This window comes from Podarcis pityusensis, assembly GCF_964106645.2.
Source record: "Podarcis pityusensis genome assembly, chromosome: 6".
In the NCBI taxonomy this organism is placed as follows: domain Eukaryota; kingdom Metazoa; phylum Chordata; class Lepidosauria; order Squamata; family Lacertidae; genus Podarcis; species Podarcis pityusensis.
In genome coordinates this window covers 5,551,609-5,574,274 of record NC_138030.1, presented here as the reverse complement: position 1 = coordinate 5,574,274, position 22,666 = coordinate 5,551,609, and the positions used below count along the sequence as shown (strand labels likewise).

Below are 22,666 nucleotides of genomic sequence, written 5' to 3'. Positions count from 1 at the left end.
TCGGGGGGGGGGGGTCGGATCCTGCGCAGCTTCCTTCCTCGGGGGGAGACGGGGGCCGGCGGCGGCGGCAGCAGCACCGAGCAGAGAGAGAGAGCGAGGCGGCCGGCGAGAGGGAGCAGAACGACGACGACGCCGACCCGAGCCAGCAGCGTGCGCGCTCGCGGAGGAAGAGGAGGAGGAGGCTCGGGCACGCGCCGGGCTGCTCCGGAGGCTCCGCGCGCGGGGCTCGCTCCCGTACGCCTGGCTCCGTGCGTGCGTGCGTGCGCGCTCCCCTCCCTCGCGCAGGAGAAGACAGCCCTGGCGCAGGCGAGGCTCGGGGAAAGGGAGCGCGCGGGGGCGCGCCTGCCTGTCAATCCGTCCGCGTCCCTTTCTCCGGCAGCAGGGGCCTGTCTGGTTCTCCGGGAGAGAAAAAAGAGGAGGGGAAGGGAGGGCATGCAGCAAAAATTGGAAAGAGGAAGGATTTGGGAATCGTAAAACTTGTGGAGCTAGGAAAGGGGGCTGGATGATCCCCACCCCGAGGGTCGTCTGGTCTAACCCTCCCTGCAATGCAGGAATCTCCAGGAGGAGGAGGAGGGGTCGTGCGCTTTGCAAATAAATCAGTGAAGGGGGGACGCCGTGCATGATGATGATGATGATGATAATAATAATAATAATAATAATAATAATACAACCGTCGGTTTTAATTTTCTTGCAAATCCTAAACCACCCGCAATCCCAAGGAAAGGTGAGGCGTCAGTCCCGGAGACCCTCTGACTTGGGTGTCATATTGCACACATACTCAATGGGATGGTTTTTGTTTTTTACTTCTGAGTAGACGTCAGGTGTAAGCTTAGGGAAAGTTGCAGGCACAAATCAGAGGGGTGGGCGTGTTCGCGTTCAGGTGCGGGATGCGATGCGGGGTACCCGAGCGCGCGCAAATTGCAATAATAATTTAATAATTGCAATAATAATAATCTAATTCTTGCAAGGAGGCGCTTTTCTGGAGGAAGCCGGTGGAGGCAACGTCTCGGCGCGCCCCGTGCAATGTGCGGGGTGCGTAGTAGCCCCACTTCTCCCTGCAAATCTTTGCCCCGAAGTATCTCCTTGCAGCGCGCATCCTCGATCGGGGTACACCCCCGTGCACCCCGCTTCTGCTGAGCCTTGCTAGGCGTGTTTACTCGGGAGCAAGGTCCACCGAGTCCGGCGGGGCTTGCTCGGGAGCAACGAGGCGCAGGATCGCAGCCTGGCGCTGCAGAGGCGCGCGGGGCGGGCTTCCCCTTTGCAAAGCGCGCTCGCCGGCCTCGTTCATGGCGGCGGCGGCGGCAATCCTCTTAAGCGTGCGCGCGGCCGCGGAGCGAGCTTGAAGGGTGCAGCCGGCGGCATCGGCGGCCTCCCTTGGAAAGAGCAGGGCGCGTGCATCGAGCGGATGGTGCACGCTTCCAAATGCAAAAAAAGAAGAAGCAAAAGCGTGCAAAGTATTGCATTCAGGGAATGAAAAGCAGCCAGGGCAGAAGCAAATGCTAAAATCAAAGCGAGCTCCCCGCCCTTTGTAAAGGTACCTGGATTTAAGAATTATTTTTTTTATTTAAAAAACGTCATTCCCTGACCGGGAATCGAACCCGGGCCGCGGCGGTGAGAGCGCCGAATCCTAACCACTAGACCACCAGGGAAGGCTGGAAGAGAGGTTGGCTGACATGCTTATGTTCGTGAAATGACGTCAGTTTCCCCCCCCCTTCCTCCAGTTGAGTGCATTAAGTCTTAATTGCAGTTAGAATGAGGTCTTATCTCTACACCAACTTCCAGACAAAGCAACTGCAAGAAATGGCACAGAGATGGGGAGTGGAGAGAGAGAGAGAGGTATTTAGCTACATAATAATAAATTATTAAATTAAAATTTGGAATAACGAGATGTGATGGTTCAACACTGCCTGGAAATGAAAAGTAAATATGGACTGTGCACTCTGCTTCAAGTAAAAATATTGCAACTGCATGACCTCTGGAATGCGTGGATTCATCTGCCGTGGCCCCAAGAACCTCGTGGCCACTGGGACGCACTCAGTGAGCACCACCAAATAATTAAACAGATACATTATTGTCAAAAGCAGTAAAGGGACAAACCTGCTGCAATAAAGAAGAACAGCTAGCACATTTGTCAAAGCTAAGCAGGGTCCAATGTGGTTTCAAATTGGATGGGAGACCACTGTTAAGATTGTTGCTTTGCAGGGGGGGGGCGTTGTTGATTAAATGACTCCCTTCCATATCAACAATTCTATGATTCTAGTCAATTGCCCTTCCAGCATGGATCCGGAGAGGTGCCATTGTTAGACTAGGCTAATCAAAATCGTAGCAGTGTTTAGCATTTGCCTTTCTCATTCTTTTTTATTAGGATTAGTGGTCCAACCATTACAAATATATTTGTAATCTTGACAACAGCCTTGTAAGGTAGGCTGCATGGTGCACTGTACAACACAATGCCACTGAGAAAACAATGCTGTCGAGGGTTGTAAAGACTGCAGAGGGGATAATTGGGTGCACTCTTCTCACCTTGGATCAAATCTATGCTTCCAGGTGCCATAAAAAAGCTGCAGAGATAGCGCAGGATAGTGCACACCTCAGAAATGCTCTCTTTCAGCTTCTGCCTTCTGGAAGAAGGTACAGGGTTATAAAGACTAGGACTAGCCGCCTGAGAAACAGTTTCTATCCAAATGCGATTTTAGTTTTAAACGCAGTGTAAGGTAGTCTCTATGGGGGTATACTGTATTTAATTATGGGGCATCAGAGTTTTTAGGGGCCTAACCAGGCAAGGATGGCTGGGATAGCAGGCTTGTTGGTTTTTGAATGTCTGGTGTATATTTTTTTTTCAATTTCGTTGTTCTGTATGGGACAATGACAATAAAGATTATCATATCTGAAATATACTCGGAGTCAAGAGTGGATTTCATGCTCTTTATGCAGCTCATAGTGGTGAGGAGGAATGAAAATTCCCCCAAAGTATCTGCTTTATATACATTATATACTTTATATGCATGTGATTGGCTAATTCCGGGATTCTCCTGTAGGCCAATCAGGTTGTGGATTCACTTCCATCTGGAGCTGGATTGGGTGGCCCTGTGGACCAATCATACTGCTGCATTGTTCTAGGACCAATCAGACTGCTGCATTTTGGATCCTATTGTTCAGTACATAACAGTATCATATCATATCATATCGTCATTGCATGAAAATCAGTGGCACTTCTAAGCATACTTAGAAATCCCCTTTTGAGCTCAATAGGACTTCTGAGTGCTTACGATTGTGCTGTGAGTTTCCTGTTCTCACAGTGGCCAACCGGGTGCCTGTGGAAAACCCACAAGGAAGACCCAAGCGCAAGAGGCCTATTTCCTCCTGTGGCTGCCACAACTGGTATTCAGAAGCATTGCCTCTCCTCTACGAATTTATCTACCATATTTTCCAGCGTATAAGATGACTCCCCCAGCTTTTCCAGTTAAAATATAGAGTTTGGGATATATAAGCCGTATAAGACTGGGTTTGTTCTTTCTGGAATAGCTACCTGTCTGGTACTCAGGTATCAGGATGCCAGGGATTATCACTCAGGCCATATAACGCACACCAAATAAATTTTTTAAAAAACTAGTCTCCAGTCCGGCTCGGAAATCTGCTCCACTTCCCAGTGGCCAGGGGCTTCTGGGGCCAATTTTCAAGCATATTTCTGCTTCATCTAGAGAGCTTGGTGTCCTCTGATTTAATTTGCTGTCGTTTTATCCTTTGGTGGGGAGTTGCTGCAGGAGCTGCTGCTGTAGCCAGCATATAAGACAACCCCCGACTTTTGAGAAGATTTTCTTGGGTTAAAAAATAGTCTTATATGCCAGAAAATACAGTAATTCTCTTTTAAAGCAATCCAAGCTGGTGGCTACACTGCCTCTGGTGGGAGTGACTTCCATAGCGTTGCAGGAATTTATGTATAGGTTGGGGGGGTTGCCCCTCCAGCAGATATCATGCACATGTAGCCCACTACCAAAATCAGCACAATCACTTTTGTGACTTTTGTGGTTTGTCCCCACAAAACACTTCATCACAGTTTCTTCCTATCTATTCAAAGGGCCTTTGCTGCACGATACCAAATGTAAGAATTCACTGATAAATGTATCTACGTACTGGCTCACTGGAAAACTTAAGAACTTCATATAGACATGTGAGCTCAGCTACTCAGCAGCCCCTCTGCCTGAGTGATAATCCCTGGCATCCTGATACCTGAGTGCCAGACAGGTAGCTATTCCAGAAGGAACAAGGAAACAGGGAAATGTAAATATCTTTTTTTGTTACGCTTGATGGGTGTTTGGTGGAGGGCAAGGAGAACCATGGGGCAGGGTTCAGGATGCTCAGATTACTGCCACCAGACCTCCCCTTTCATGATGTAACCATGATGTATTAGAGATGTAGTTTGGGGGTGTAACATGGGGATTAGCAGCTAATAAAGGTTTGGGTTCTCTTTTGTTCGGGGCTTCCATCTTATTCCACCTTGTGGCAGGTGGGAGTCCTGTCGCAACAGACTTCAATAAAGACCAAGCCTACTGGCTGCTGTTTTGCTCTGGTATTCCTGGCTGGTGTCCTTGTTTTTTGTCCAAGGGAGTCCTCAGATTTCTCCGTTAACAATAGTTTACCTTTGCACTATGCAAATAAGTATTTTTGTTTATTTGTTCTGAATCTTCCAGCACCCAGCTTCAATGGATGTCCCCAGTGCCAGATTTATGTATAGGCTAAGTAGGCTGAGGCTCCAATACTTTGAAGCTGAGGCTCCAACACTTTTGCCACCTCATGAGAAGAGAAGACTCCCTGGAAAAGACCCTGATGTTGGGAAAGATGGAGCGCGCAAGGAGAAGGGGACAACAGAGGACGAGATGGTTGGACAGTGTTCTCGAAGCTACTAACATGAGTCTGACTAAACTGCGGGAGGCAGTGGAAGACAGGAGTGCCTGGCGTGCTCTGGTCCAGGGGGTCACGAAGAGTCGGACACGACTAAACAACAACAACAAGTAGGCTGAAGCCTAGGGCCTTAGATGCACTTTCTTTAAAAGATAAATTTAGGATAAAATCCTTTATTCCTATATTTCTATATTAGATGCACTTGAAGCCAATTTAAAAAGAAGTATCGTGTACAGTGATGCTGCACAATTGCTTTCCAGTCTTGCTATTCTTAAAGCATCTAAACAAGAAATTCAGCAAGGTGTTGAACTGTTGATGGAAGCATTGTTAGTATCTTCGGCTCACAGTCAGAGGTACCTGGCCTCCCCCGAGGCAATTGAGCGAGATACTGTGTTTACCGTCCGTCTGCGACCTCCGGCAGGCTAGGTAAACAAACCCGGCGATTCTTCTCATTAGTCGTGAGATAGAACACACCCTCTGCTTCTCTGCTTCTCTCTCCCTCCCTGCATTCTCCCAGGGAGGAGAAATGAGACAGACAGGAGTCCTTTCTACATGTTTTTTTCCTGTCACTCAACAGTACATAGAAATGTGACTGCACCCTTCAGTCTCCATTAGAAGAGTCTCAACTCCTCCCCTGTACTTCCAGTACAGGTCAGATGACACACTGAGCTAACATCCGGTGCTCAGTACAGAGAATAGGCTCCACCTTTTCTCCAACAGTACATCTGCAAAACATAACATCCTGTTTTGCATTCCAGCCATCTGGAGCTGGCTTTTGCCTTGGTGCTTTTTCCCAACATCCTCCCCCAAAAGCATCAATTGGCAAAACATGATCCAGAGAAGAGAACAAACAGTTGTTATACATATAACAGTCCCCTGTTGTTTCAGTTCCACCCTTGGAACTCCCCACCACTGGTTTCACCAGTGTACCTCTCTGGTTGTCTGGCTTCCAAGGAATGAGTGCTTCTGCATTACCTTGGCTAGCTACTCTCTGTTGTGTCTTTGTCTCTGACTTAGACACTGCTTTAACCTGCTTTGAGTTGTTAACAATAGCAACACATGCAACAGCTAAGTTAGCAAACTCTTTTGAGTACCTCTTTGGTGGTACACCCTTTGTGACTCTCTCAGACCTGCGTATGAGGTTCTGATTCTCTGTGCTCACTGGTTCAACCTTTGGACTCTGTTGAGAACCAGTAGCAATCAGTGGTTCTTCCTTCACCTGTGAAGGTCTATCCATTGTGTGAGATTTCCTCTCAATGACTGTTACAACTGAACTCTCTGAGCTATCACTGTCATCATCATCAGTACCACTGTAATCTGTGACATCAGAAAAATCATCATCATCATCTGAATCGTTTCCTGTGGGAAATGTGTGTTCTACAACCCGCTCTTGCTCTGGAGCACTCTCTAGAAACTTTGTGAGAATCACCTGACCAGATTCAGACAAAATTACTCTGTAGAGACCCTTTTCATATCCCACAAAAATGCCTCTGGCATTCTTTACTCCACCTGGAGCTTCTGTTCTCACATGAGACCCGAAAACCTTAAAATAGGCAATAGAAGGTTTTCTATTGAACAGCTTCTCAAAAGGAGAACATCCCAACTCTGTTGAGACCTTTCTCAACCACACATGAAGATAGGACGCTAGCGATTCGGCCCAATATTCATGTGGCAAATGTGAACTCAGCAATTGCGCGTTCATCCCCTTTTGCAATTCTTTGTTCACCCTTACACAGACCCCCCTGTTCCACGCTTCTGGCGAAACAGCAACTTTGTGGTCTATCCCTTTTCCATCCAGGAACTTCTGAAACTTCTGTAACAGAAAAACTTGTTTGTCATCTGTGAAAAGACAATCAATGTTAGCATCATGCATACTTTTAACCTTGTCACAAAACTCCTGAAACTTTTCTAAAGTTTCTTGCGGTTTCTCCATCATATAAACCCAAGAATAATTAGTGAAACAATCCACACACAAAAGGTAATACTTTGCACTGCCTCTAGATGGTTCTAGAGGACCAATCACATCAGCATACACCCGCTGAAATGCTCTGTCGACCTTCTTGGTCACCTTCCTGGTGCTCACACTGGTCACACCTGCAAGAGAGATTTCGTTAGAATCAGAAGAATTACATTTCATGTAATCACTTTGATCAAAAGTCAACAAATACAGTCCATCTTTCTCTTTGGCAGTAAGAAACAGTTCTCCATCTTTGTAGATCTTGCAGCTTTTAGCATCATAGGTCAGTTTCAGTCCTTTCTTTGCAATCTGCAACACACTCAGCAGATTAAATCTCAGTTCTGGAACCAGGTAAACATCACTTATAGTCAAGTTCAGACTCTCAAGATACACAGTCCCAATTCCAGTCGCTTCCAACTCTTGACCGTTGGCCTGTTTCACAGCGAAGCTTTGCTTCTTCAACGTCGTAAACAGTTGTCTGTGCGGGCACATATGAACCGTTGCGCCCGTGTCAATTATGAACGAGTTCCCAACATCTGGCGTGGTTCCTTTCGCCATCATAGCCTTTGCAGGTTTCACCTGGCACTTGGTACGGCTTTTGCCTGACACCTCAGGCTTCGTAGAGCTGCTCTTTGCTCCTCTTGACTGTCGCGGCTTCTTACAGTTTCACTGTAGATGCCCAGTCTGTCCACAATTGTAGCATCGGACAGCACTCAATGCTACTCCATGCTTCCCAGTAGCATCATCAGTGGGGAGATTTGAACTCTGTTCTTCCCTCCCCCTGTCAGCAACACCCATTGCACCTTGTTCAGGAACACCAACAGTTCCAACAGCCACAGTTCCTGCACTCTCCCCTCTGGGGTCAAAGCTCTCCTCAGCTTTCGTTGAGCTCTTAGGAACTTGGCCAGCATCATCTTGGCTCACCCCTTCTGGGGTAGTTATCCATCCAGACCCTGATGAATAACTGTCTCTGGTCAGGGGAGATGAGTTAGGCAAGTCTCCCCCCTTCTTGGCATCCATTTTGAATCCAAGCCTCTCTCACTTTCAAACAAGCTGTAAAATCCAACAGTTGTTTTTTTCCTTTCTCACTCAGGCAGGCAAACTGCAAGTTGTTTACGCTCTTTTGCACCTGGCAGCTAAACTCTGGCTGCTATGGAAAGTCCCTTCCAAGGGCACGTAAACTTGTAGCCAAAACATTCCCTGGTTTTGTTTCGCTTTCCCAGGCTCACACTCACAGTCCAGCCCCTTTGCCAGTAACTTTCCAACTTTCCGTTACTTAGCAACAATGCATTCCAATAGGACAGTTTATCAACCACAAGAATTTGTGGAATGCAGGCTTCAGCCTTCAAGCTGCAGGCCTCTTCCTCCCGGAGCTTTTGTTTTTCCAAAACGCAGCTCCGTGAACCAGTGAATTAATCAAACTGCGTTCACACTTTTAGCCCGAAATGCAGCATACCTTGAGCTCCGTTGCTTGGAAAACACCTTCCTCTGGGCCCCTCCATCTGTTCAGCCTCTGGCTGCTCTCAGACGCTTGCCTTCTCCCTTGGAGCAGAGGAGGACAATCCACCAGCCTCTCATGCAGATGTCCGATGAATCGCAACCATCCTCTGCCAGCATATGTTAGTATCTTCGGCTCACAGTCAGAGGTACCTGGCCTCCCCCGAGGCAATTGAGCGAGATACTGTGTTTACCGTCCGTCTGCGACCTCCGGCAGGCTAGGTAAACAAACCCGGCGATTCTTCTCATTAGTCGTGAGATAGAACACACCCTCTGCTTCTCTGCTTCTCTCTCCCTCCCTGCATTCTCCCAGGGAGGAGAAATGAGACAGACAGGAGTCCTTTCTACATGTTTTTTTCCTGTCACTCAACAGTACATAGAAATGTGACTGCACCCTTCAGTCTCCATTAGAAGAGTCTCAACTCCTCCCCTGTACTTCCAGTACAGGTCAGATGACACACTGAGCTAACATCCGGTGCTCAGTACAGAGAATAGGCTCCACCTTTTCTCCAACAGTACATCTGCAAAACATAACATCCTGTTTTGCATTCCAGCCATCTGGAGCTGGCTTTTGCCTTGGTGCTTTTTCCCAACAAGCATACCCAGAAGATATGGACCTGAAACTTATTTAACTTTGCACTTTCACCTGTATGTGAGACAAAGCCATAGGCTTACAGCAGAGCACTCTCTGTCTCATACAGACCTTGATCAAATTATATACAAGGAAAAATATCAGGTGGCCTTTCCTAATGTGGAAGCAATCTTGCGGCTATTTCTTAGCTTTATGGTCACTAACTGCTCGGGAGAGAGGAGTTTTTCAAGACTCAAAAGAATTAAAAATGAATTACGGGCCACGATGTCTCAAGAGAGGTTGTACACACTGAGCATTCTGCACATTGAAAATGACAAACTTAGACAAACCAATTTTTATGAAGTTTTCTGATGTCCTTTAAAGGAGAAATTGTGAATTGCAGAATTTTAAATACCCATCATCATCCTTGGCTTCACTAAATTTTGTTTATAACATTTCCATTTTCTTCTAGTCGTGAGGGTGGGGGATGGGGGGGCCTCACAGGTGGAGTAGCCTAGGGTCTCTCTTCATCTAAATTATAGTGTTATGGGGGCTGGGAGCTTTTCTCTTTCTGATCTCTCCTGCCCACTTTTTTCGAAAAGTACTGCTTTCTCTTATGAACATAAGGCCAACCAATTTTGTTATGACAGCAAATTAGTTTGGCCTCTTTTTGGAAGCTCCCAATTTTCTTTCAATTAGCAGTTCAGGTTCTGATGTCATTAGCCTTCAAAAAATATCGTAAGAGCATTGCAAGAAGAACTCGAGATTTAAGGGGCACTATTTACATTCCTTCGCCCTAGGGCCAACTTTTCATGCAGGCAGCTGCAGTCATGCGCTGCAGCTGTCGGAGGCAGCTTTCAAACTCTAAATTCTAATTCTCTAAATTCAGAATTAGTTGCAGATTTCTTTTGAGCTAATTATGCTCCTCCCAAGATGTCCAGGAATTGGGATCTTATCTAGTAAAGAGGCGGCGACAGGATGTTATGGAATGCAAAATCTCCGCCGCACAAAAAGCCATAAGGATGACACCTCTCCGGGCTGCGTGTCTCCTTCCCTCCCACCCATTGCTTAATGAGAGCATCTCTTGCTGAGCTACTTTATCATATGAAACAGTCCTGCTGGAAGAGATCAAAGCCTTGTCTCGTCTGGCACGCCATCTCCAAATGCAGTCGTGCAGAGGGACCCAGGCAATTACAAACAGGGCATGAGGAGGCTGGCTGCCTTTTATGTGTCCACAGATCTATGCTGTCTCTGCACATCGGATGTAGTCAGCATGGCAGCCTCGAGATGCTCTTGAGTGACAGCTGTGAGCATCCTTGAGCCATTGGCTATGCCGGCTGAGGCCCGACGCAATCAGAGTCCAGCAACATCTGAAGGGCACCACATTATTTATTATTTTATGTATTAAAATTATATCTCACCCTTTCTCCCAATGGAGCCCAAGGCATCAACTCCAAATAAGCCACAAGGTAGAACATCTGTAAGAAATATTTGTGGCTGTATACTTTCCTTGTCTAAAACAACCAGACTTTTAGAACCAGACTTAAACCAGACTTTTAGAAGACATCTGAAGGCAGCCCTCTTTAGGGAAGCTTTTAATGCTTAACAGATCACTGTATTTTAATACTCTGTTGGAAGCCGCCCAGAGTGGCTGGGGAAACCCAGCCAGATGGGCGGGGTATAAATAATAAATTCTATTCTATTCTAAAACATACTTGAGACAGATACCTTAACCAATCAAACTGCTTTCATTACCCTCGGCCCTTAAGACAATTATGCCTCAGATTTGTTCTCATTTGTAAAAATGAGTTTTGAATGGAAGGAAGTCAGATTAGCCTCAACCAAAGCCAGGGCCTTTTCAACACTGGCCCCGACCTGGTGGAAGAGAAGAAGAAGAGGAGTTTGGATTTGATATCCCGCTCTATCACTACCCGAAGGAGTCTCAAAGCAGCTAACATTCTCCTTTCCCTTCCTCCCCCACAACAAACACTCTGTGAGGTGAGTGGGGCTGAGAGACTTCAAAGAAGTGTGACTGGCCCAAGGTCACCCAGCAGCTGCAGGTGGAGGAGCAGGGAATTGAACCCGGTTCACCAGATTACAAGTCCACCACTCTTAACCACTACACCACGCTGGAACGCTCTGTCTCATGAGACCAGGGCGCTGCAGGGTCTGATTTCTTTCCACAGGGCCTGTAAGACAGAGTTGTTCCGCCTGGCCTTTGGCTTGGAATTAACTTGATCCCCTCCCCCTCTTTCTTTTTCCTTCTGTGATGGAACTCCTATTTGAGGACTTCCCTGGCTTTTTTCTGACCCACATAGGACCAGTCTGGATAGCTAGCCTTGGTGAAGACTTGATGTTTTCATCCCCAAAAAAGTTTTTGAGTTTCTGCTGTATTTCAATCAATTGTTTTATATCTGGTATTTGCCACCCTGAGCCCGGTCTTGGCTGGGGAGGGCAGGGTATAAATAATAATAATAATAATAATAATTATTATTACTGTGGCTTGCCATTGTTTTATTGATTATAGTTTAGAAATTATTTATTGTAACTGCTGAGTGGATTTCTGTTTAACTTTTTAATGTTGATATTATTATTATTTTATACTATCCTAATGATTGTTGAATGTTACTTTTTTGATGTAGGTTGCTTATTTTAAAGTTTTGTTTTATTATCACATTTTTGTATTGCATTAGATTGTTATAAGATGTGCATTTTTTGTTTCTTCAGCTTGTAAACTGCCTTGAGTATTGTAAGATAGAAAGATGATATACAAATTAAAAATGATGGTGATGACACAACTAGACCAATTCTCCATCAGTATGTCCAACCACGTTTAAAGTCATCTAACAGTGCAGTCCCAACCATGTGAGTCCTTTTTTTTTTTTAATAATATTTATTCCAAATTTAAAATCACAAAAAAAAAAGAAAAACCATACAGAGTACAAAGAAAATTTTGACCATAACAGAGCAAAAAATAAACAAGTAAAAAGAACAATAAGATAGAATAAAAAAGAAAACTTAATAAAAAATATAAAAATGTATTAAGTTAAAAATAAAACAAAAGCAGATTAAACCTTTACATATCCTTTTCCCTTTACTTATTTCCATTGACCTCCTCTCACCTCCCAATTTTGTATTCTAGTTCAAATCGTATTTCCAGCAAATCCCTCTAATCTTATTTTCATTTACATATTTTAAAATTGAAGTAATATAATTAAACCTCCTCTATTTCATCAAATTCATCAACTCATCTTTGCTTATTCCATTATATCGTATCTACCGAAACGACCTAATATTCTTTTTCCAACCTCCTTCTAACATTCTTTTATATTACAATACTTTTGAAGATATATTTTGAATTTTTTCCAATCTTCTTCCATCGACCCTTCTCCCTGGTCTCGAATTCTGCCGGTCATCTCAGCCAGGTCCATATAGTCCATCACTTTCATCTGCCATTCTTCTCGGGTGGGCAATTCTTGTGTCTTCCAGTACTTCCCGATGAGTATTCTTGCTGCTGTTGTAGCATACATAAAGAAAGTTCTATCCTCCCTTCGCACCACTTGGCCGGCCATGCCCAGAAGAAAGGCCTCTGGTTTCTTCCGAAAGGTATATTTAAATACCTTTTTCAGTTCATTATATATCATTTCCCAGAAAGCCTTAATCCTTGGGCATGTCCACCAAAGGTGAAAAAAAGTACCCTCTGTCTCTTTACATTTCCAACATTTACTGTCTGGCAAATGATAGATTTTTGCTAGCTTGACTGGGGTTAAGTACCACCTGTAAATCATTTTCATTATATTCTCTCTTAAGGCATTACATGCCGTAAATTTCATACCTGTGGTCCATAACTGTTCCCAGTCAGCAAACATAATATTATGTCCAAAATCTTGTGCCCATTTAATCATAACAGATTTAACCGTTTCATCCTGTGTGTTCCATTTCAACAGCAAGTTATACATTCTTGATAAATTCTTAGTTTTAGGATCTAACAGTTCTGTTTCCAATTTTGATTTTTCCTCCTGGAAACCAATCTTTTTATCTAGATTATAAGCCTCCCTTATTTGATAGTAGTGAAGCCAGTCTCGAACTTTAGTTTTTAATTTGTCAAAACTCTGCAGCTTTAGTTTGTCACCATCTTGTTCTAAAATTTCACAATATTTTGGCCAATTTGTCTCCATGTTAGTTTTTTTCAGAGCCTTAGCCTCCATTGGTGACAGCCACCTTGGTGTTTTACTTTCCAACAAATCCTTATATCTCACCCAGACATTAAACAATGCTCTCCTGACAATATGGTTCTTAAAGGCCTTATGTGCTTTAACCTTGTCATACCATAAATATGCATGCCATCCAAAGACATTGTCAAAACCTTCTAAGTCCAAAATGTCCGTGTTTTCAAGAAGCAGCCAATCTTTCAGCCAGCAAAATGCGGCTGATTCATAATAAAGTTTAAGGTCTGGCAGGGCAAATCCACCTCTTTCTTTAGCATCAATTAAAATCTTAAATTTTATTCTTGGCTTCTTGCCCTGCCAGACAAATCTCGAGATATCTCTCTGCCATTTCTTGAAACAGTCCATCTTGTCCAAAATCTGCAATGTTTGAAACAAAAACAACATCCTAGGCAATACATTCATCTTTATCGCAGCAATTCGGCCCAACAGTGATAACTTCAATTTTGACCATATTTCCAAATCCTTCTTCACTTCTGTCCAACATTTTTCATAATTATCTTTAAATAAATTCACATTTTTAGCAGTCATGTGAACCCCTAGATATTTCACTTTCTTGACCAATGTTAATCCTGTCTCCTTCTGAAACCTCTCTTTCTCAATATCTGTAAGATTTTTCTCTAACACCTTAGTTTTCACCTTATTCAATTTAAAACCTGCTACTTGACCAAATTCTTGGATTAATTGCAATACTCTTTTTGCCAACCATGTGAGTCCTGTTTAATTCAGTAAACCTTGCATGTTTTCTTTTATGCACCCTGGATCAGTGTGGCAAGTTAGCTTTGCTGTGCGACCCAGAATTCTAATATACGGAGTGAACTCAAGGTCAGTGCCTAAATTTACAGGCAAAATCCTTCCCAAGCTTAAGACAGCAGCTACTTCAAGTGTCTGCTTGTGACAGTATCTCAGGAGCCAAGGAAGCCAGTCAGACTGCTTTCCACGTTTCATGATGTTTTTAAATTGTCTTGCATTCTGCATTGCATTGTCCCTTGAGCACCAGAGAGAGGAGGCAGAGGACGCAAACCTTTTTGCTGTTTTCTCTTTGTTGTCCAGGTGACTCATCTCAGCAAGTCCTGGTTCACTGTGCAGAAAGAGAATTCCAAACTGATCTCTTGTCTGTATAATAAGGCTGGTACACATTTCCAAAGGAAATTTTCTCATCTGAGGGAAATCCACACTGCAGTATCAACAAGGCACTTAACCATTCTCCAGCTGCTGTGAACAGGTGCTTTTACTGGACAAGTTCTAACAATCTGTACCCAACATGCCAGGGATTAAACCTCAAAAGCCTCTGCTGTTAAAAAGGCTAATTGCAAAATTAGCTTTCGCTGTCTGCTTGCCTTTCTGCAAATGCAAATGTTTCGAAACAGTTAAGAATGTAAAAGCCCTGGTGGATCAGGCTCAAGGACCGCCTCGTGTACCATCCTATTCTCACAGTGGCCAGCAAGATACCCGTGAGAAACCCCTCAAGTAGAACCCAAGCGCAACAGTGATTCTTGTGCCCTTTAAATACTCTGGCATCCAATTCATTGTTTTTGTAGCAGACTGGTTTCATGCCAAGTAGGCAGTCCATAGTTTTAGCACTTCAGGAGAGATCGTGGGTTAACATCCCCTCCTCCTTGAACCTCACTTCAATATACGTTGGATCTGCTTCTCATATTTTCAACTAACCACAGAATGTTATAGTATGGGAGAAAAGTTGCTAGTTTTAGCTATGGTTTTCCTGAGCAAACTTCAAACTGTTGTTTATTATGCTTGTTTGTTAAAACTAACCAGAGTTTGTCTATGTTCTGCTAACCACTAGGACGGATTACAGCAACAAGTTAAATTTAAAGCTGCCTCTGAAGATGGTTCAGAAGCTTCAGCCAGTGCAGAATTCAGCAGCAGCCAGGTTGCTCACCGGGGCAAGATGATTTGAGCATATTTCTTCTTCTTCTTTTGAGCATATTACACCTATGCTGGCCCAACTGCACTGGCTAGCAATTAAGTTTCAGGGCCCAATTCAAAGTGTTGGCATTGACCTAAAGGGTAAAGGGACCCCTGACCATTAGGTCCAGTTGTGGCCGACTCTGGGGTTGCAGCACTCATCTCGCCTTACTGGCCGAGGGAGCCGGTGTACAGCTTCCGGGTCATGTGGCCAGCATGACTAAGCCGCTTCTGGCGAACCAGATCAGCGCACGGAAACGCCGTATACCTTCCCGCTGGAGCGGTACCTATTTATCTACTTGCACTTTTGTGCTTTCGAACTGCTAGGTTGGCAGGAGCAGGGACCGAGCACCGGGAGCTCACCCTGTCACGGGGATTAGAACCACCAACCTTCTGATCGGCAAGTCCTGGGCTCTGTGGTTTAACCCACAGGGTCACCAGCCTTAAACAGCTCAGGACAATACCTCAAGGACCGCCTCTCCCCATATGAACCGACCCAGACCCTGTGTTCATCATCCGAGGCCCTTCTTCATGTGCCGCCTCCACGAGAGGTCCAGTGGATGACGGACTCAAGGGCATCCTGATCAAATTTGCAGATGACACCAAACTGGGAGGGGTGGCTAACACTCCAGAGGACAGGATCACACTTCAAAACGACCTTGACAGATTAGAGAACTGGGCAAAAACAAACAAGATGAATTTTAACAGGGAGAAATGTAAAGTATTGCAATTGGGGAAAAAAAATGAGAGGCACAAATACAAGATGGGTGACACCTGGCTTGAGAGCAGTACATGTGAAAAGGATCTAGGAGTCTTGGTTGACCACAAACTTGACATGAGCCAACAGTGTGATGCGGTAGCTAAAAAAGCCAATGCAATTCTGGGCTGCATCAATAGGAGTATAGCATCTAGATCAAGGGAAGTAATAGTGCCACTATATTCTTCTCTGGTCAGACCTCACCTGGAGTACTGTGTCCAGTTCTGGGCACCACAGTTCAAGAAGGACACTGACAAACTGGAACGTGTCCAGAGGAGGGCAACCAAAATGGTCCAAGGCCTGGAAACGCTGCCTTATGAGGAACGGCTAAGGGAGCTGGGCATGTTTAGCCTGGAGAAGAGGAGGTTAAGGGGTGATATGATAGCCATGTTCAAATATATAAAAGGATGTCACATAGAGGAGGGAGAAAGGTTGTTTTCTGCTGCTCCAGAGAAGCGGACACGGAACAATGGATCCAAACTACAAGAAAGAAGATTCCACCTAAACATTAGGAAGAACTTCCTGACAGTAAGAGCTGTTCGACAGTGGAATTTGCTGCCAAGGAGTGTGGTGGAATCTCCTTCTTTGGAGGTCTTTAAGCAGAGGTTTGACAACCATATGTCAGGAGTGCTCTGATGGTGTTTCCTGCGTGGCAGGGGGTTGGACTCGATGGCCCTTGTGGTCTCTTCCAACTCTATGATTCTATGATTCTAAGAGAACGGTCCTTTTCTGCAGTTGCTAATTTGTATGCCTGGCACCTTTGTTACGTATCTTTAGACACCAGACAAAAACATTCCTCTTCTCCCAGACACTTGGCTAATTAAAAAATCTATGGCCTTTTAAACTGTACGAGTGGGGGCAGGTTTTGTTCTTGTATTATGGTATGCATTTTTGTGTTTTTATATTGTAAACCAGCCTGTGATCTTTGGGTGAAGCGTGGTATAGAAATTCAATGCATAAAGAGTTATCCTCAGTTGGCGGATTGTATTACACAAATATCTTCATCTTTGAAGTGGGGGGGGGCAGCAGGATGAATAGGAGAGGCAGTATACACAGGTGAGTCAGAAAGCTATAAAATGCAGAAGGGACAGATGGTTTGCAACAGGCCTTCTGTGCAAACATCAGGTGTAAATATGGTTGTCGTTTCTCATTGCTACAGCATTGTTCTGATCGTCCAACATGAAATGGTCAAATGCATGTAAGTGGCCTCTAGCTAATACTGTTTAAGGACTAAGAGATTTGACTGTTTTTCCCTTAGAGAAGCTGCTTGTGTGCTCATCTCCCCGCTGGTTCCCAACAGCGTTGTACAGGGACTGGGAACCTGTGGCCCACGGGGGTCATTTTACTGGCCCCCAAGCCACCCCTGAACCAAGCCACCCACTTGGCGAGTCCCCACGCACTGTGCTAAACCAGCACAGTGCGGCACGGGGACTCGTTTCCGCGGTGCCAGAAATTGCGCCTGTGCATGCGCAGATGCCTGAAATCGCATCTGCACAGATGCAGTCACCAGAAATCGCGTCTGTGCAGACACCGAAAATTGCGGTCACGTGCACTCATGCACACCTGCGATCTGGCCTGCGGAGGGGGCTCCGCGGCAGTAAACCGGCCCAGGCAAGGTAAGCCTTGCTGACCCCTGACATTGTATATGGCCACAGAGACTTGTGAAACCACTTCCTCTCCCCGCCTCCCCCCGCTCACTTTCCAAAGCCTTTCCCAAACCATCTGAATCACTCCTTCATTGTCGGACGACTCTCCTCTAGCCCACCTCCACTCATCAGCCAACCCCTGACCGCCTTCATATTTCATCCGCTGCAGACAAAGCCTCCCTCACCCTGGGCTGCCATCAGTTCAGTTCAGCACCGCTGGCACAAATAAGTTGCAGTGAACAAGGGTAATCACATCGGGAGCAACCTACCGTGTCATCCATTTAGAAATGTCTGAACTCCATTTCTGTAATGCAAGGAGGGTCGCCCTAAAGCCAAGGTCAAAACCACAGGGCGCTTGGGCAGGTTCGCACCTGGTACACAAGCCCAAAGATGAAGACAGCCGTTTTGCTTTTCAAAAAAGAATATTTTATTGACAAAGTTCCCCCCGTAGTCACCTGTACAGGAGAAACACTTCAGTCTGTCTTCTAACAGCTCCCCGGTCCCAGTGGCACCGCTTTCCCCACCCAACACGGGTGCCTACTTTACCCTTGAACGAACTCCAGCAAATGATACCCCCACACCCTGCAGATTCTCTCATCCGTTGTGCCAGGTCGACACGGCGTGGTCACCATCCACAGGCAACACAGGACACAGGGAGAGTTCTACAATCAGCACGTTAAGTGTTGAAACTTGCTTCTCGGGGGCGGCTGGGCAGGAGGGGTCAGATAAGAGCTTGAAGCCTTCTGGGGGCACCAAGGCCTTGAAGCAAAACAGCTTTATTGATATGTACTTAGGGCACTGCTGAAGTCCCACTGAGCCTCTAAGGCACAGAAAGGTTTGGATAATTTAAGAGGCACCTCTGCCTTAGAACTAAGGGGTCAGGACAGTGGAAGGTTGCAGCCTTTTTTGGAAGGAGGAGCAGACACACCACATACTAGTGCTCCTAGCATTGAGTGAAAACAGAGCCAGGAACTGGTGGCAAGTGCTGCAAACAAAAGGAGATCAGAGGTGGAGCTCTTTGTCATCACATAAAGTGTACAAAGTATTTTAAGGAGTTTCCTGGTAGGAGAACCAAACCGAGAGAGAGAGAGAGAGAAGGAGCCCTCCAGGATAGCTCTCTTGTGCTGCGATCAACATGTCCTTCCTTAATCTGATTAAATGGGTGGACTAAGAAAACAGAGGCATAAACCCAGAGGCAGAGAAGCAAGTTCCACACACTCAGAAGAGAGAGAGAGAGCAAAAGCAGGCATGTGCACCGTCACGCACCGATGAAATGAACACAAGACCAGCACATCCGCATGCGATTACTATGGGAGGATGCAGAACTCCAGTGCTTCACCCCTTCCCTCCCCCCCTCAAAAAAGAATTATTTGCGCTTTTGAGATATAAAAAAGGTTATAAACCAGTAAAGCAGGTGGTGATGTAAGGCTTGTGTTTCAGCTTCCGCATTCAAAGGTAGATTGCCCCTAAATGTCGATGCTAAAAGCTGGTATGTTCTGAAGTCCACTGCATTCCAAAAAAATAAAGGTTCTGAGATTCATTAAAGCTAGAGAATCAGTGTAGCAAAGCTAGGCAGTCGCTAAATAGAGGCTCTAAATATCTTCTATCACCCCCCTCCCCTGCTTCCCGGAAGAAACCCCCCCCAAAAAAACCTGGTTATATATCTTAAGTGGAAACTGCAGGCTTCCAAAGCTTTCCCGGTGCTTCCAATCGCAGAGAAAGCCACGAAAGCAGAAAGCTGGCTAGCTATATGCAGAGGAGAAGATGGAGCAGGAATCGAGAGAAGCTCCCTGTGCAACTAGCGGCATCTGAGAACTATTCTTTCTACATGACATACAGAATTTTTTTGCCCGCACATTAGAGGGGGTCAGGGTGGGAGGAAAGAGTGCAGGAATCTGGTGCCAAAAAAAAGGGGCTGTTTTGGGCCAGGGTTGCAGAATCCTCATTGCTGGTGCTCTTCCAAAAAAGGCAGCACAGCAATGTGTTCCATCTAGAAACCTTTTTAGTGTAAAATATATAAGTGTACAAAACACTGCGTGTTCATTTTATTGGACCTGAAGAATCCAGCAGCAAAAGAACGTCTACATATATGATGTATGGATCTCTCTCGTCAGAGTGGGACCTGCGGCCCAGGAACCTTTTCCTTTCGTCTTGCATGTTGGGAAGAACAAGGGGCGAGGCTCTGGCAGTCGTGCGCCACGGATGTAGACTTAGAAAGGTGCGTTGTCTTGGGAGGGCTTGTCGCCGGATGCTGATGGGGAGTGGAGCTCATCGGTGCCATTGTCTTTGCCGCCCACAACTTTGGACTGGACGAAAAGGAAGGAATGGGAACCGGTGAGAGCAGGAAGCAGTGGGCGGGACTCGCATGAAGAACCCCGTCAGCAGAGGCCCTGTGCAACAACTTCCAGTTGTGCGAGGGAGCTTCCCCTCCCTTCTGCTCCCCCCGAAATTGGATTGGGGTGAGGTGTGCCCCCAGAACACAGCACGGGGAGAGGAGAGGGAGGACCATTGCAGCTGGAGAGCCGAACTGCTTGCATGATTGGAACGTTTGTAATAGCGCATTGAATTCCACCCAGCGTCTGAAGGAAGGACCGTTGGGTGTGGAGCACACTTCCACCCACAGACAAGCCACAGCTGTCTGAACATCATGCCCTCTATCTAACCTTTGCTCTCTTAGTGGTCTGCCGTGCCCTGTCTGTGACCTTTGTCCCCTTCGTTATACAGTGGTACTTCGGGTTAAGTACTTAATTCGTTCCGGAGGTCTGTTCTTAACCTGAAACTGTTCTTAACCTGAAGCACCACTTTATCTAATGGCGCCTCCCGCTGCCGCCATGCCGCCACCACACAATTTTTGTTCTCATCCTGAAGCAAAGTTCTTAACCCGAGGTACTATTCTGGCTTAGCGGAGTCTGTAACCTGAAGCGTATGTAACCCGAGGTACCACTGTACATTGTTCAAGCGGAAAATGACGCGGTGGAAACAGGTGCCAAAATAACTTTGTACCACCCCTCGATCTCAGGATTGGAAGATGTGTAAAGGTCACAGTCCAAAATGTATCTCACTGGTTTTGCATAGTGTGCTAATAAAAAGAGCCTAGGCAGAGCTAGCTGGGAGCTTGCTTATGAACAGCTCACCTGCATTACCAACTCCTGCCTCATGTCCTTCACTTCAAGCGTCGTTTGAACCCTTGCCCTCCCCACATTCTACTTTCCTGTGCACAAACCTTTGTACAGAAGCCAGTTCCCAGTTCCCTCATACTAGAGTGTGACCAAGCAATATAAAAACAGGATGGGACTCAGCGGACAGGAGGACAGGTTCTTAATGGCAGAGGCGGCTGCCCCCACCTACACCCCCTTTCTCATCCAAGGAGGCTTTTCATTCACTCATGTGTCTCTCTCCCTGGTTTTGCAATATGCAACCTCTCCCGTTGCACACACCCAGCCAGTTATGACAGTGGGCATCTTGCTTGTCTAGCAGAAACGTGTCGATCCTAAAAACATCGTGGCTTCGTACTGTGTCACGGGAGGGAAATTACCTTTATGGTTCCAACGCGGTCTTCAAAAGACTTGAAGGTTGCAGAATTTCTTAAAGGAAAAAGAGGAAGAAGCAAGTGAGAAAATAAAACTGCACAGGCATATTAGAAACTTGAATTCCGTTTTGAGGCAGGCAGCTAGCTTTGCTGGTGGAGAAACATCTACAGACCCCCCCAAAGCACTCATGGCCCCTGAAAAGTTTGGCTCAACCACAGCTGCTGCAAATTCCTGGTTCTGCTACCAACATTCACCAACCTGTTTCAGAGAAATCAACGTGCACCCAACTGCAGAGGAAGTCAATATAAAAAACTACTTGGCAGCTTTGAATTTGGGGTTCCAACCAGAGAACATCCTAAAGTAGCACACACACACACACACACACACACACACACACCTACACAACGTCCCCTCCTCCCCAAAATGAAAAAGAGAAAAATCAAATATCAAGAGACCCGGGAACACACACAAAAGATTCAGTGGAATTAGTTCAAAAGTATCTCAATTGCCTCCAGTCGTCTTCAGTTAGCTCGGTTTGGAGGACAGCTTACCAAGATAAGCTGCCAAACTTTCATAACTAAAAAGTCAAGTTCCCAAAGTAGGCTGAGATGGTGTAACTGATAGAATATATTTGTTTATTACATTTATATACCACCTCTCTCTTCCAAGGATCTCAAGGTGGTGTACATGGTTCTCCACATTTCATTCCATCCTCACGACAACCCTGTGAGGTAGGTTAGGCTAAGAGGCAATGACTGGTCCAAGGTCACCCAGTGAGCTTCATGGCTGAGTGGAGATTCAAACCCTGCTCTCCCAGGTCCCAGTCTAACAATCTGACCATTATGCCACATGGCTATGGGCCCGAGATACCTTGCTTCAAATCCCCTGGCCGCAAAGCCCACGGGCAAGTCATGATCTCTCAGCCTATCCTGCTTTCAAAGCAGGCCAAGGCACCAGCTATCGAAATAGACTTAGTCATGGTTGAGAAGATGTCCCCATAGATGTGTCCTTGAGCCATAAGAAAGCTTTGCAATGGCCATTTCCAAAAACTAGAACTGTATAATACAATGTGAACCAGCCATCAAACACAGGAGCTTAAAAGTAGTTTCATCAGCCTTGATGTTAGCACTCATTCAGCTCTGGCGACTTCTGTTTCAGTGTATCTGAAGAAGTGTGCATGCACACAAAAGCTCATACCAATAACAAACTTAGTTGGTCTCTAAGGTGCTACTGGAAGGAATTTTTTTATTTTGTTTCGAGTGGACAGTGATTGATTCTGAAAAAGTAGTTTGCCAGGCCCACCAGTTGAAAGTGATCCATCGCACAGAACCACATTTGTGGGTTGATTTTTTAAAAAGCATTGTCTACATAAAGCTGATTTGGGGAACTGCCTTAGTTAATATCTATAGACTGAAGATTCATTCCTATTAATATCCACTGACCGGCCACCCCACTGTTCTTTTGCAGCAGGCAAGACAGAATGAAATATTTTAAAAGCAAAGCAATCTAACTGGGTCCTGAGGGTGGCAAGTGGCTGTTTGGAGATGGGGGAAGAGGAGAGGGGCTTTTCGGTGGTGATGCCAGGACTTCGCAACACCCTCCGCAGAGCACCTTGCCTGGCACTTCCTTCAATGTATTTTAAGCACCAGTCAGA

The 22,666-nt window shown here is 45.7% G+C and overlaps 1 protein-coding gene across 17 annotated transcripts in view; it reads right to left on the bottom strand.

Annotated features, from left to right (window-relative positions):
• Window positions 1-17,885: 17,885 nt before the first annotated feature.
• Window positions 17,886-22,666, bottom strand: part of TPD52L2 (TPD52 like 2) — a 45,539-nt gene continuing 40,758 nt past the window's right edge. For all 17 annotated transcript variants that reach the window (XM_081011521.1, XM_081011532.1, XM_081011530.1 and 14 more), the window contains 2 exons: window positions 21,018-21,066; window positions 17,886-19,788 (listed from right to left, as the gene is read on the bottom strand). In XM_081011521.1, coding sequence (XP_080867647.1) covers window positions 19,693-19,788; window positions 21,018-21,066 — 145 coding nt within the window. In that variant the 3' untranslated portion in view covers window positions 17,886-19,692. The remainder of the gene's footprint in view (window positions 19,789-21,017; window positions 21,067-22,666) is intronic.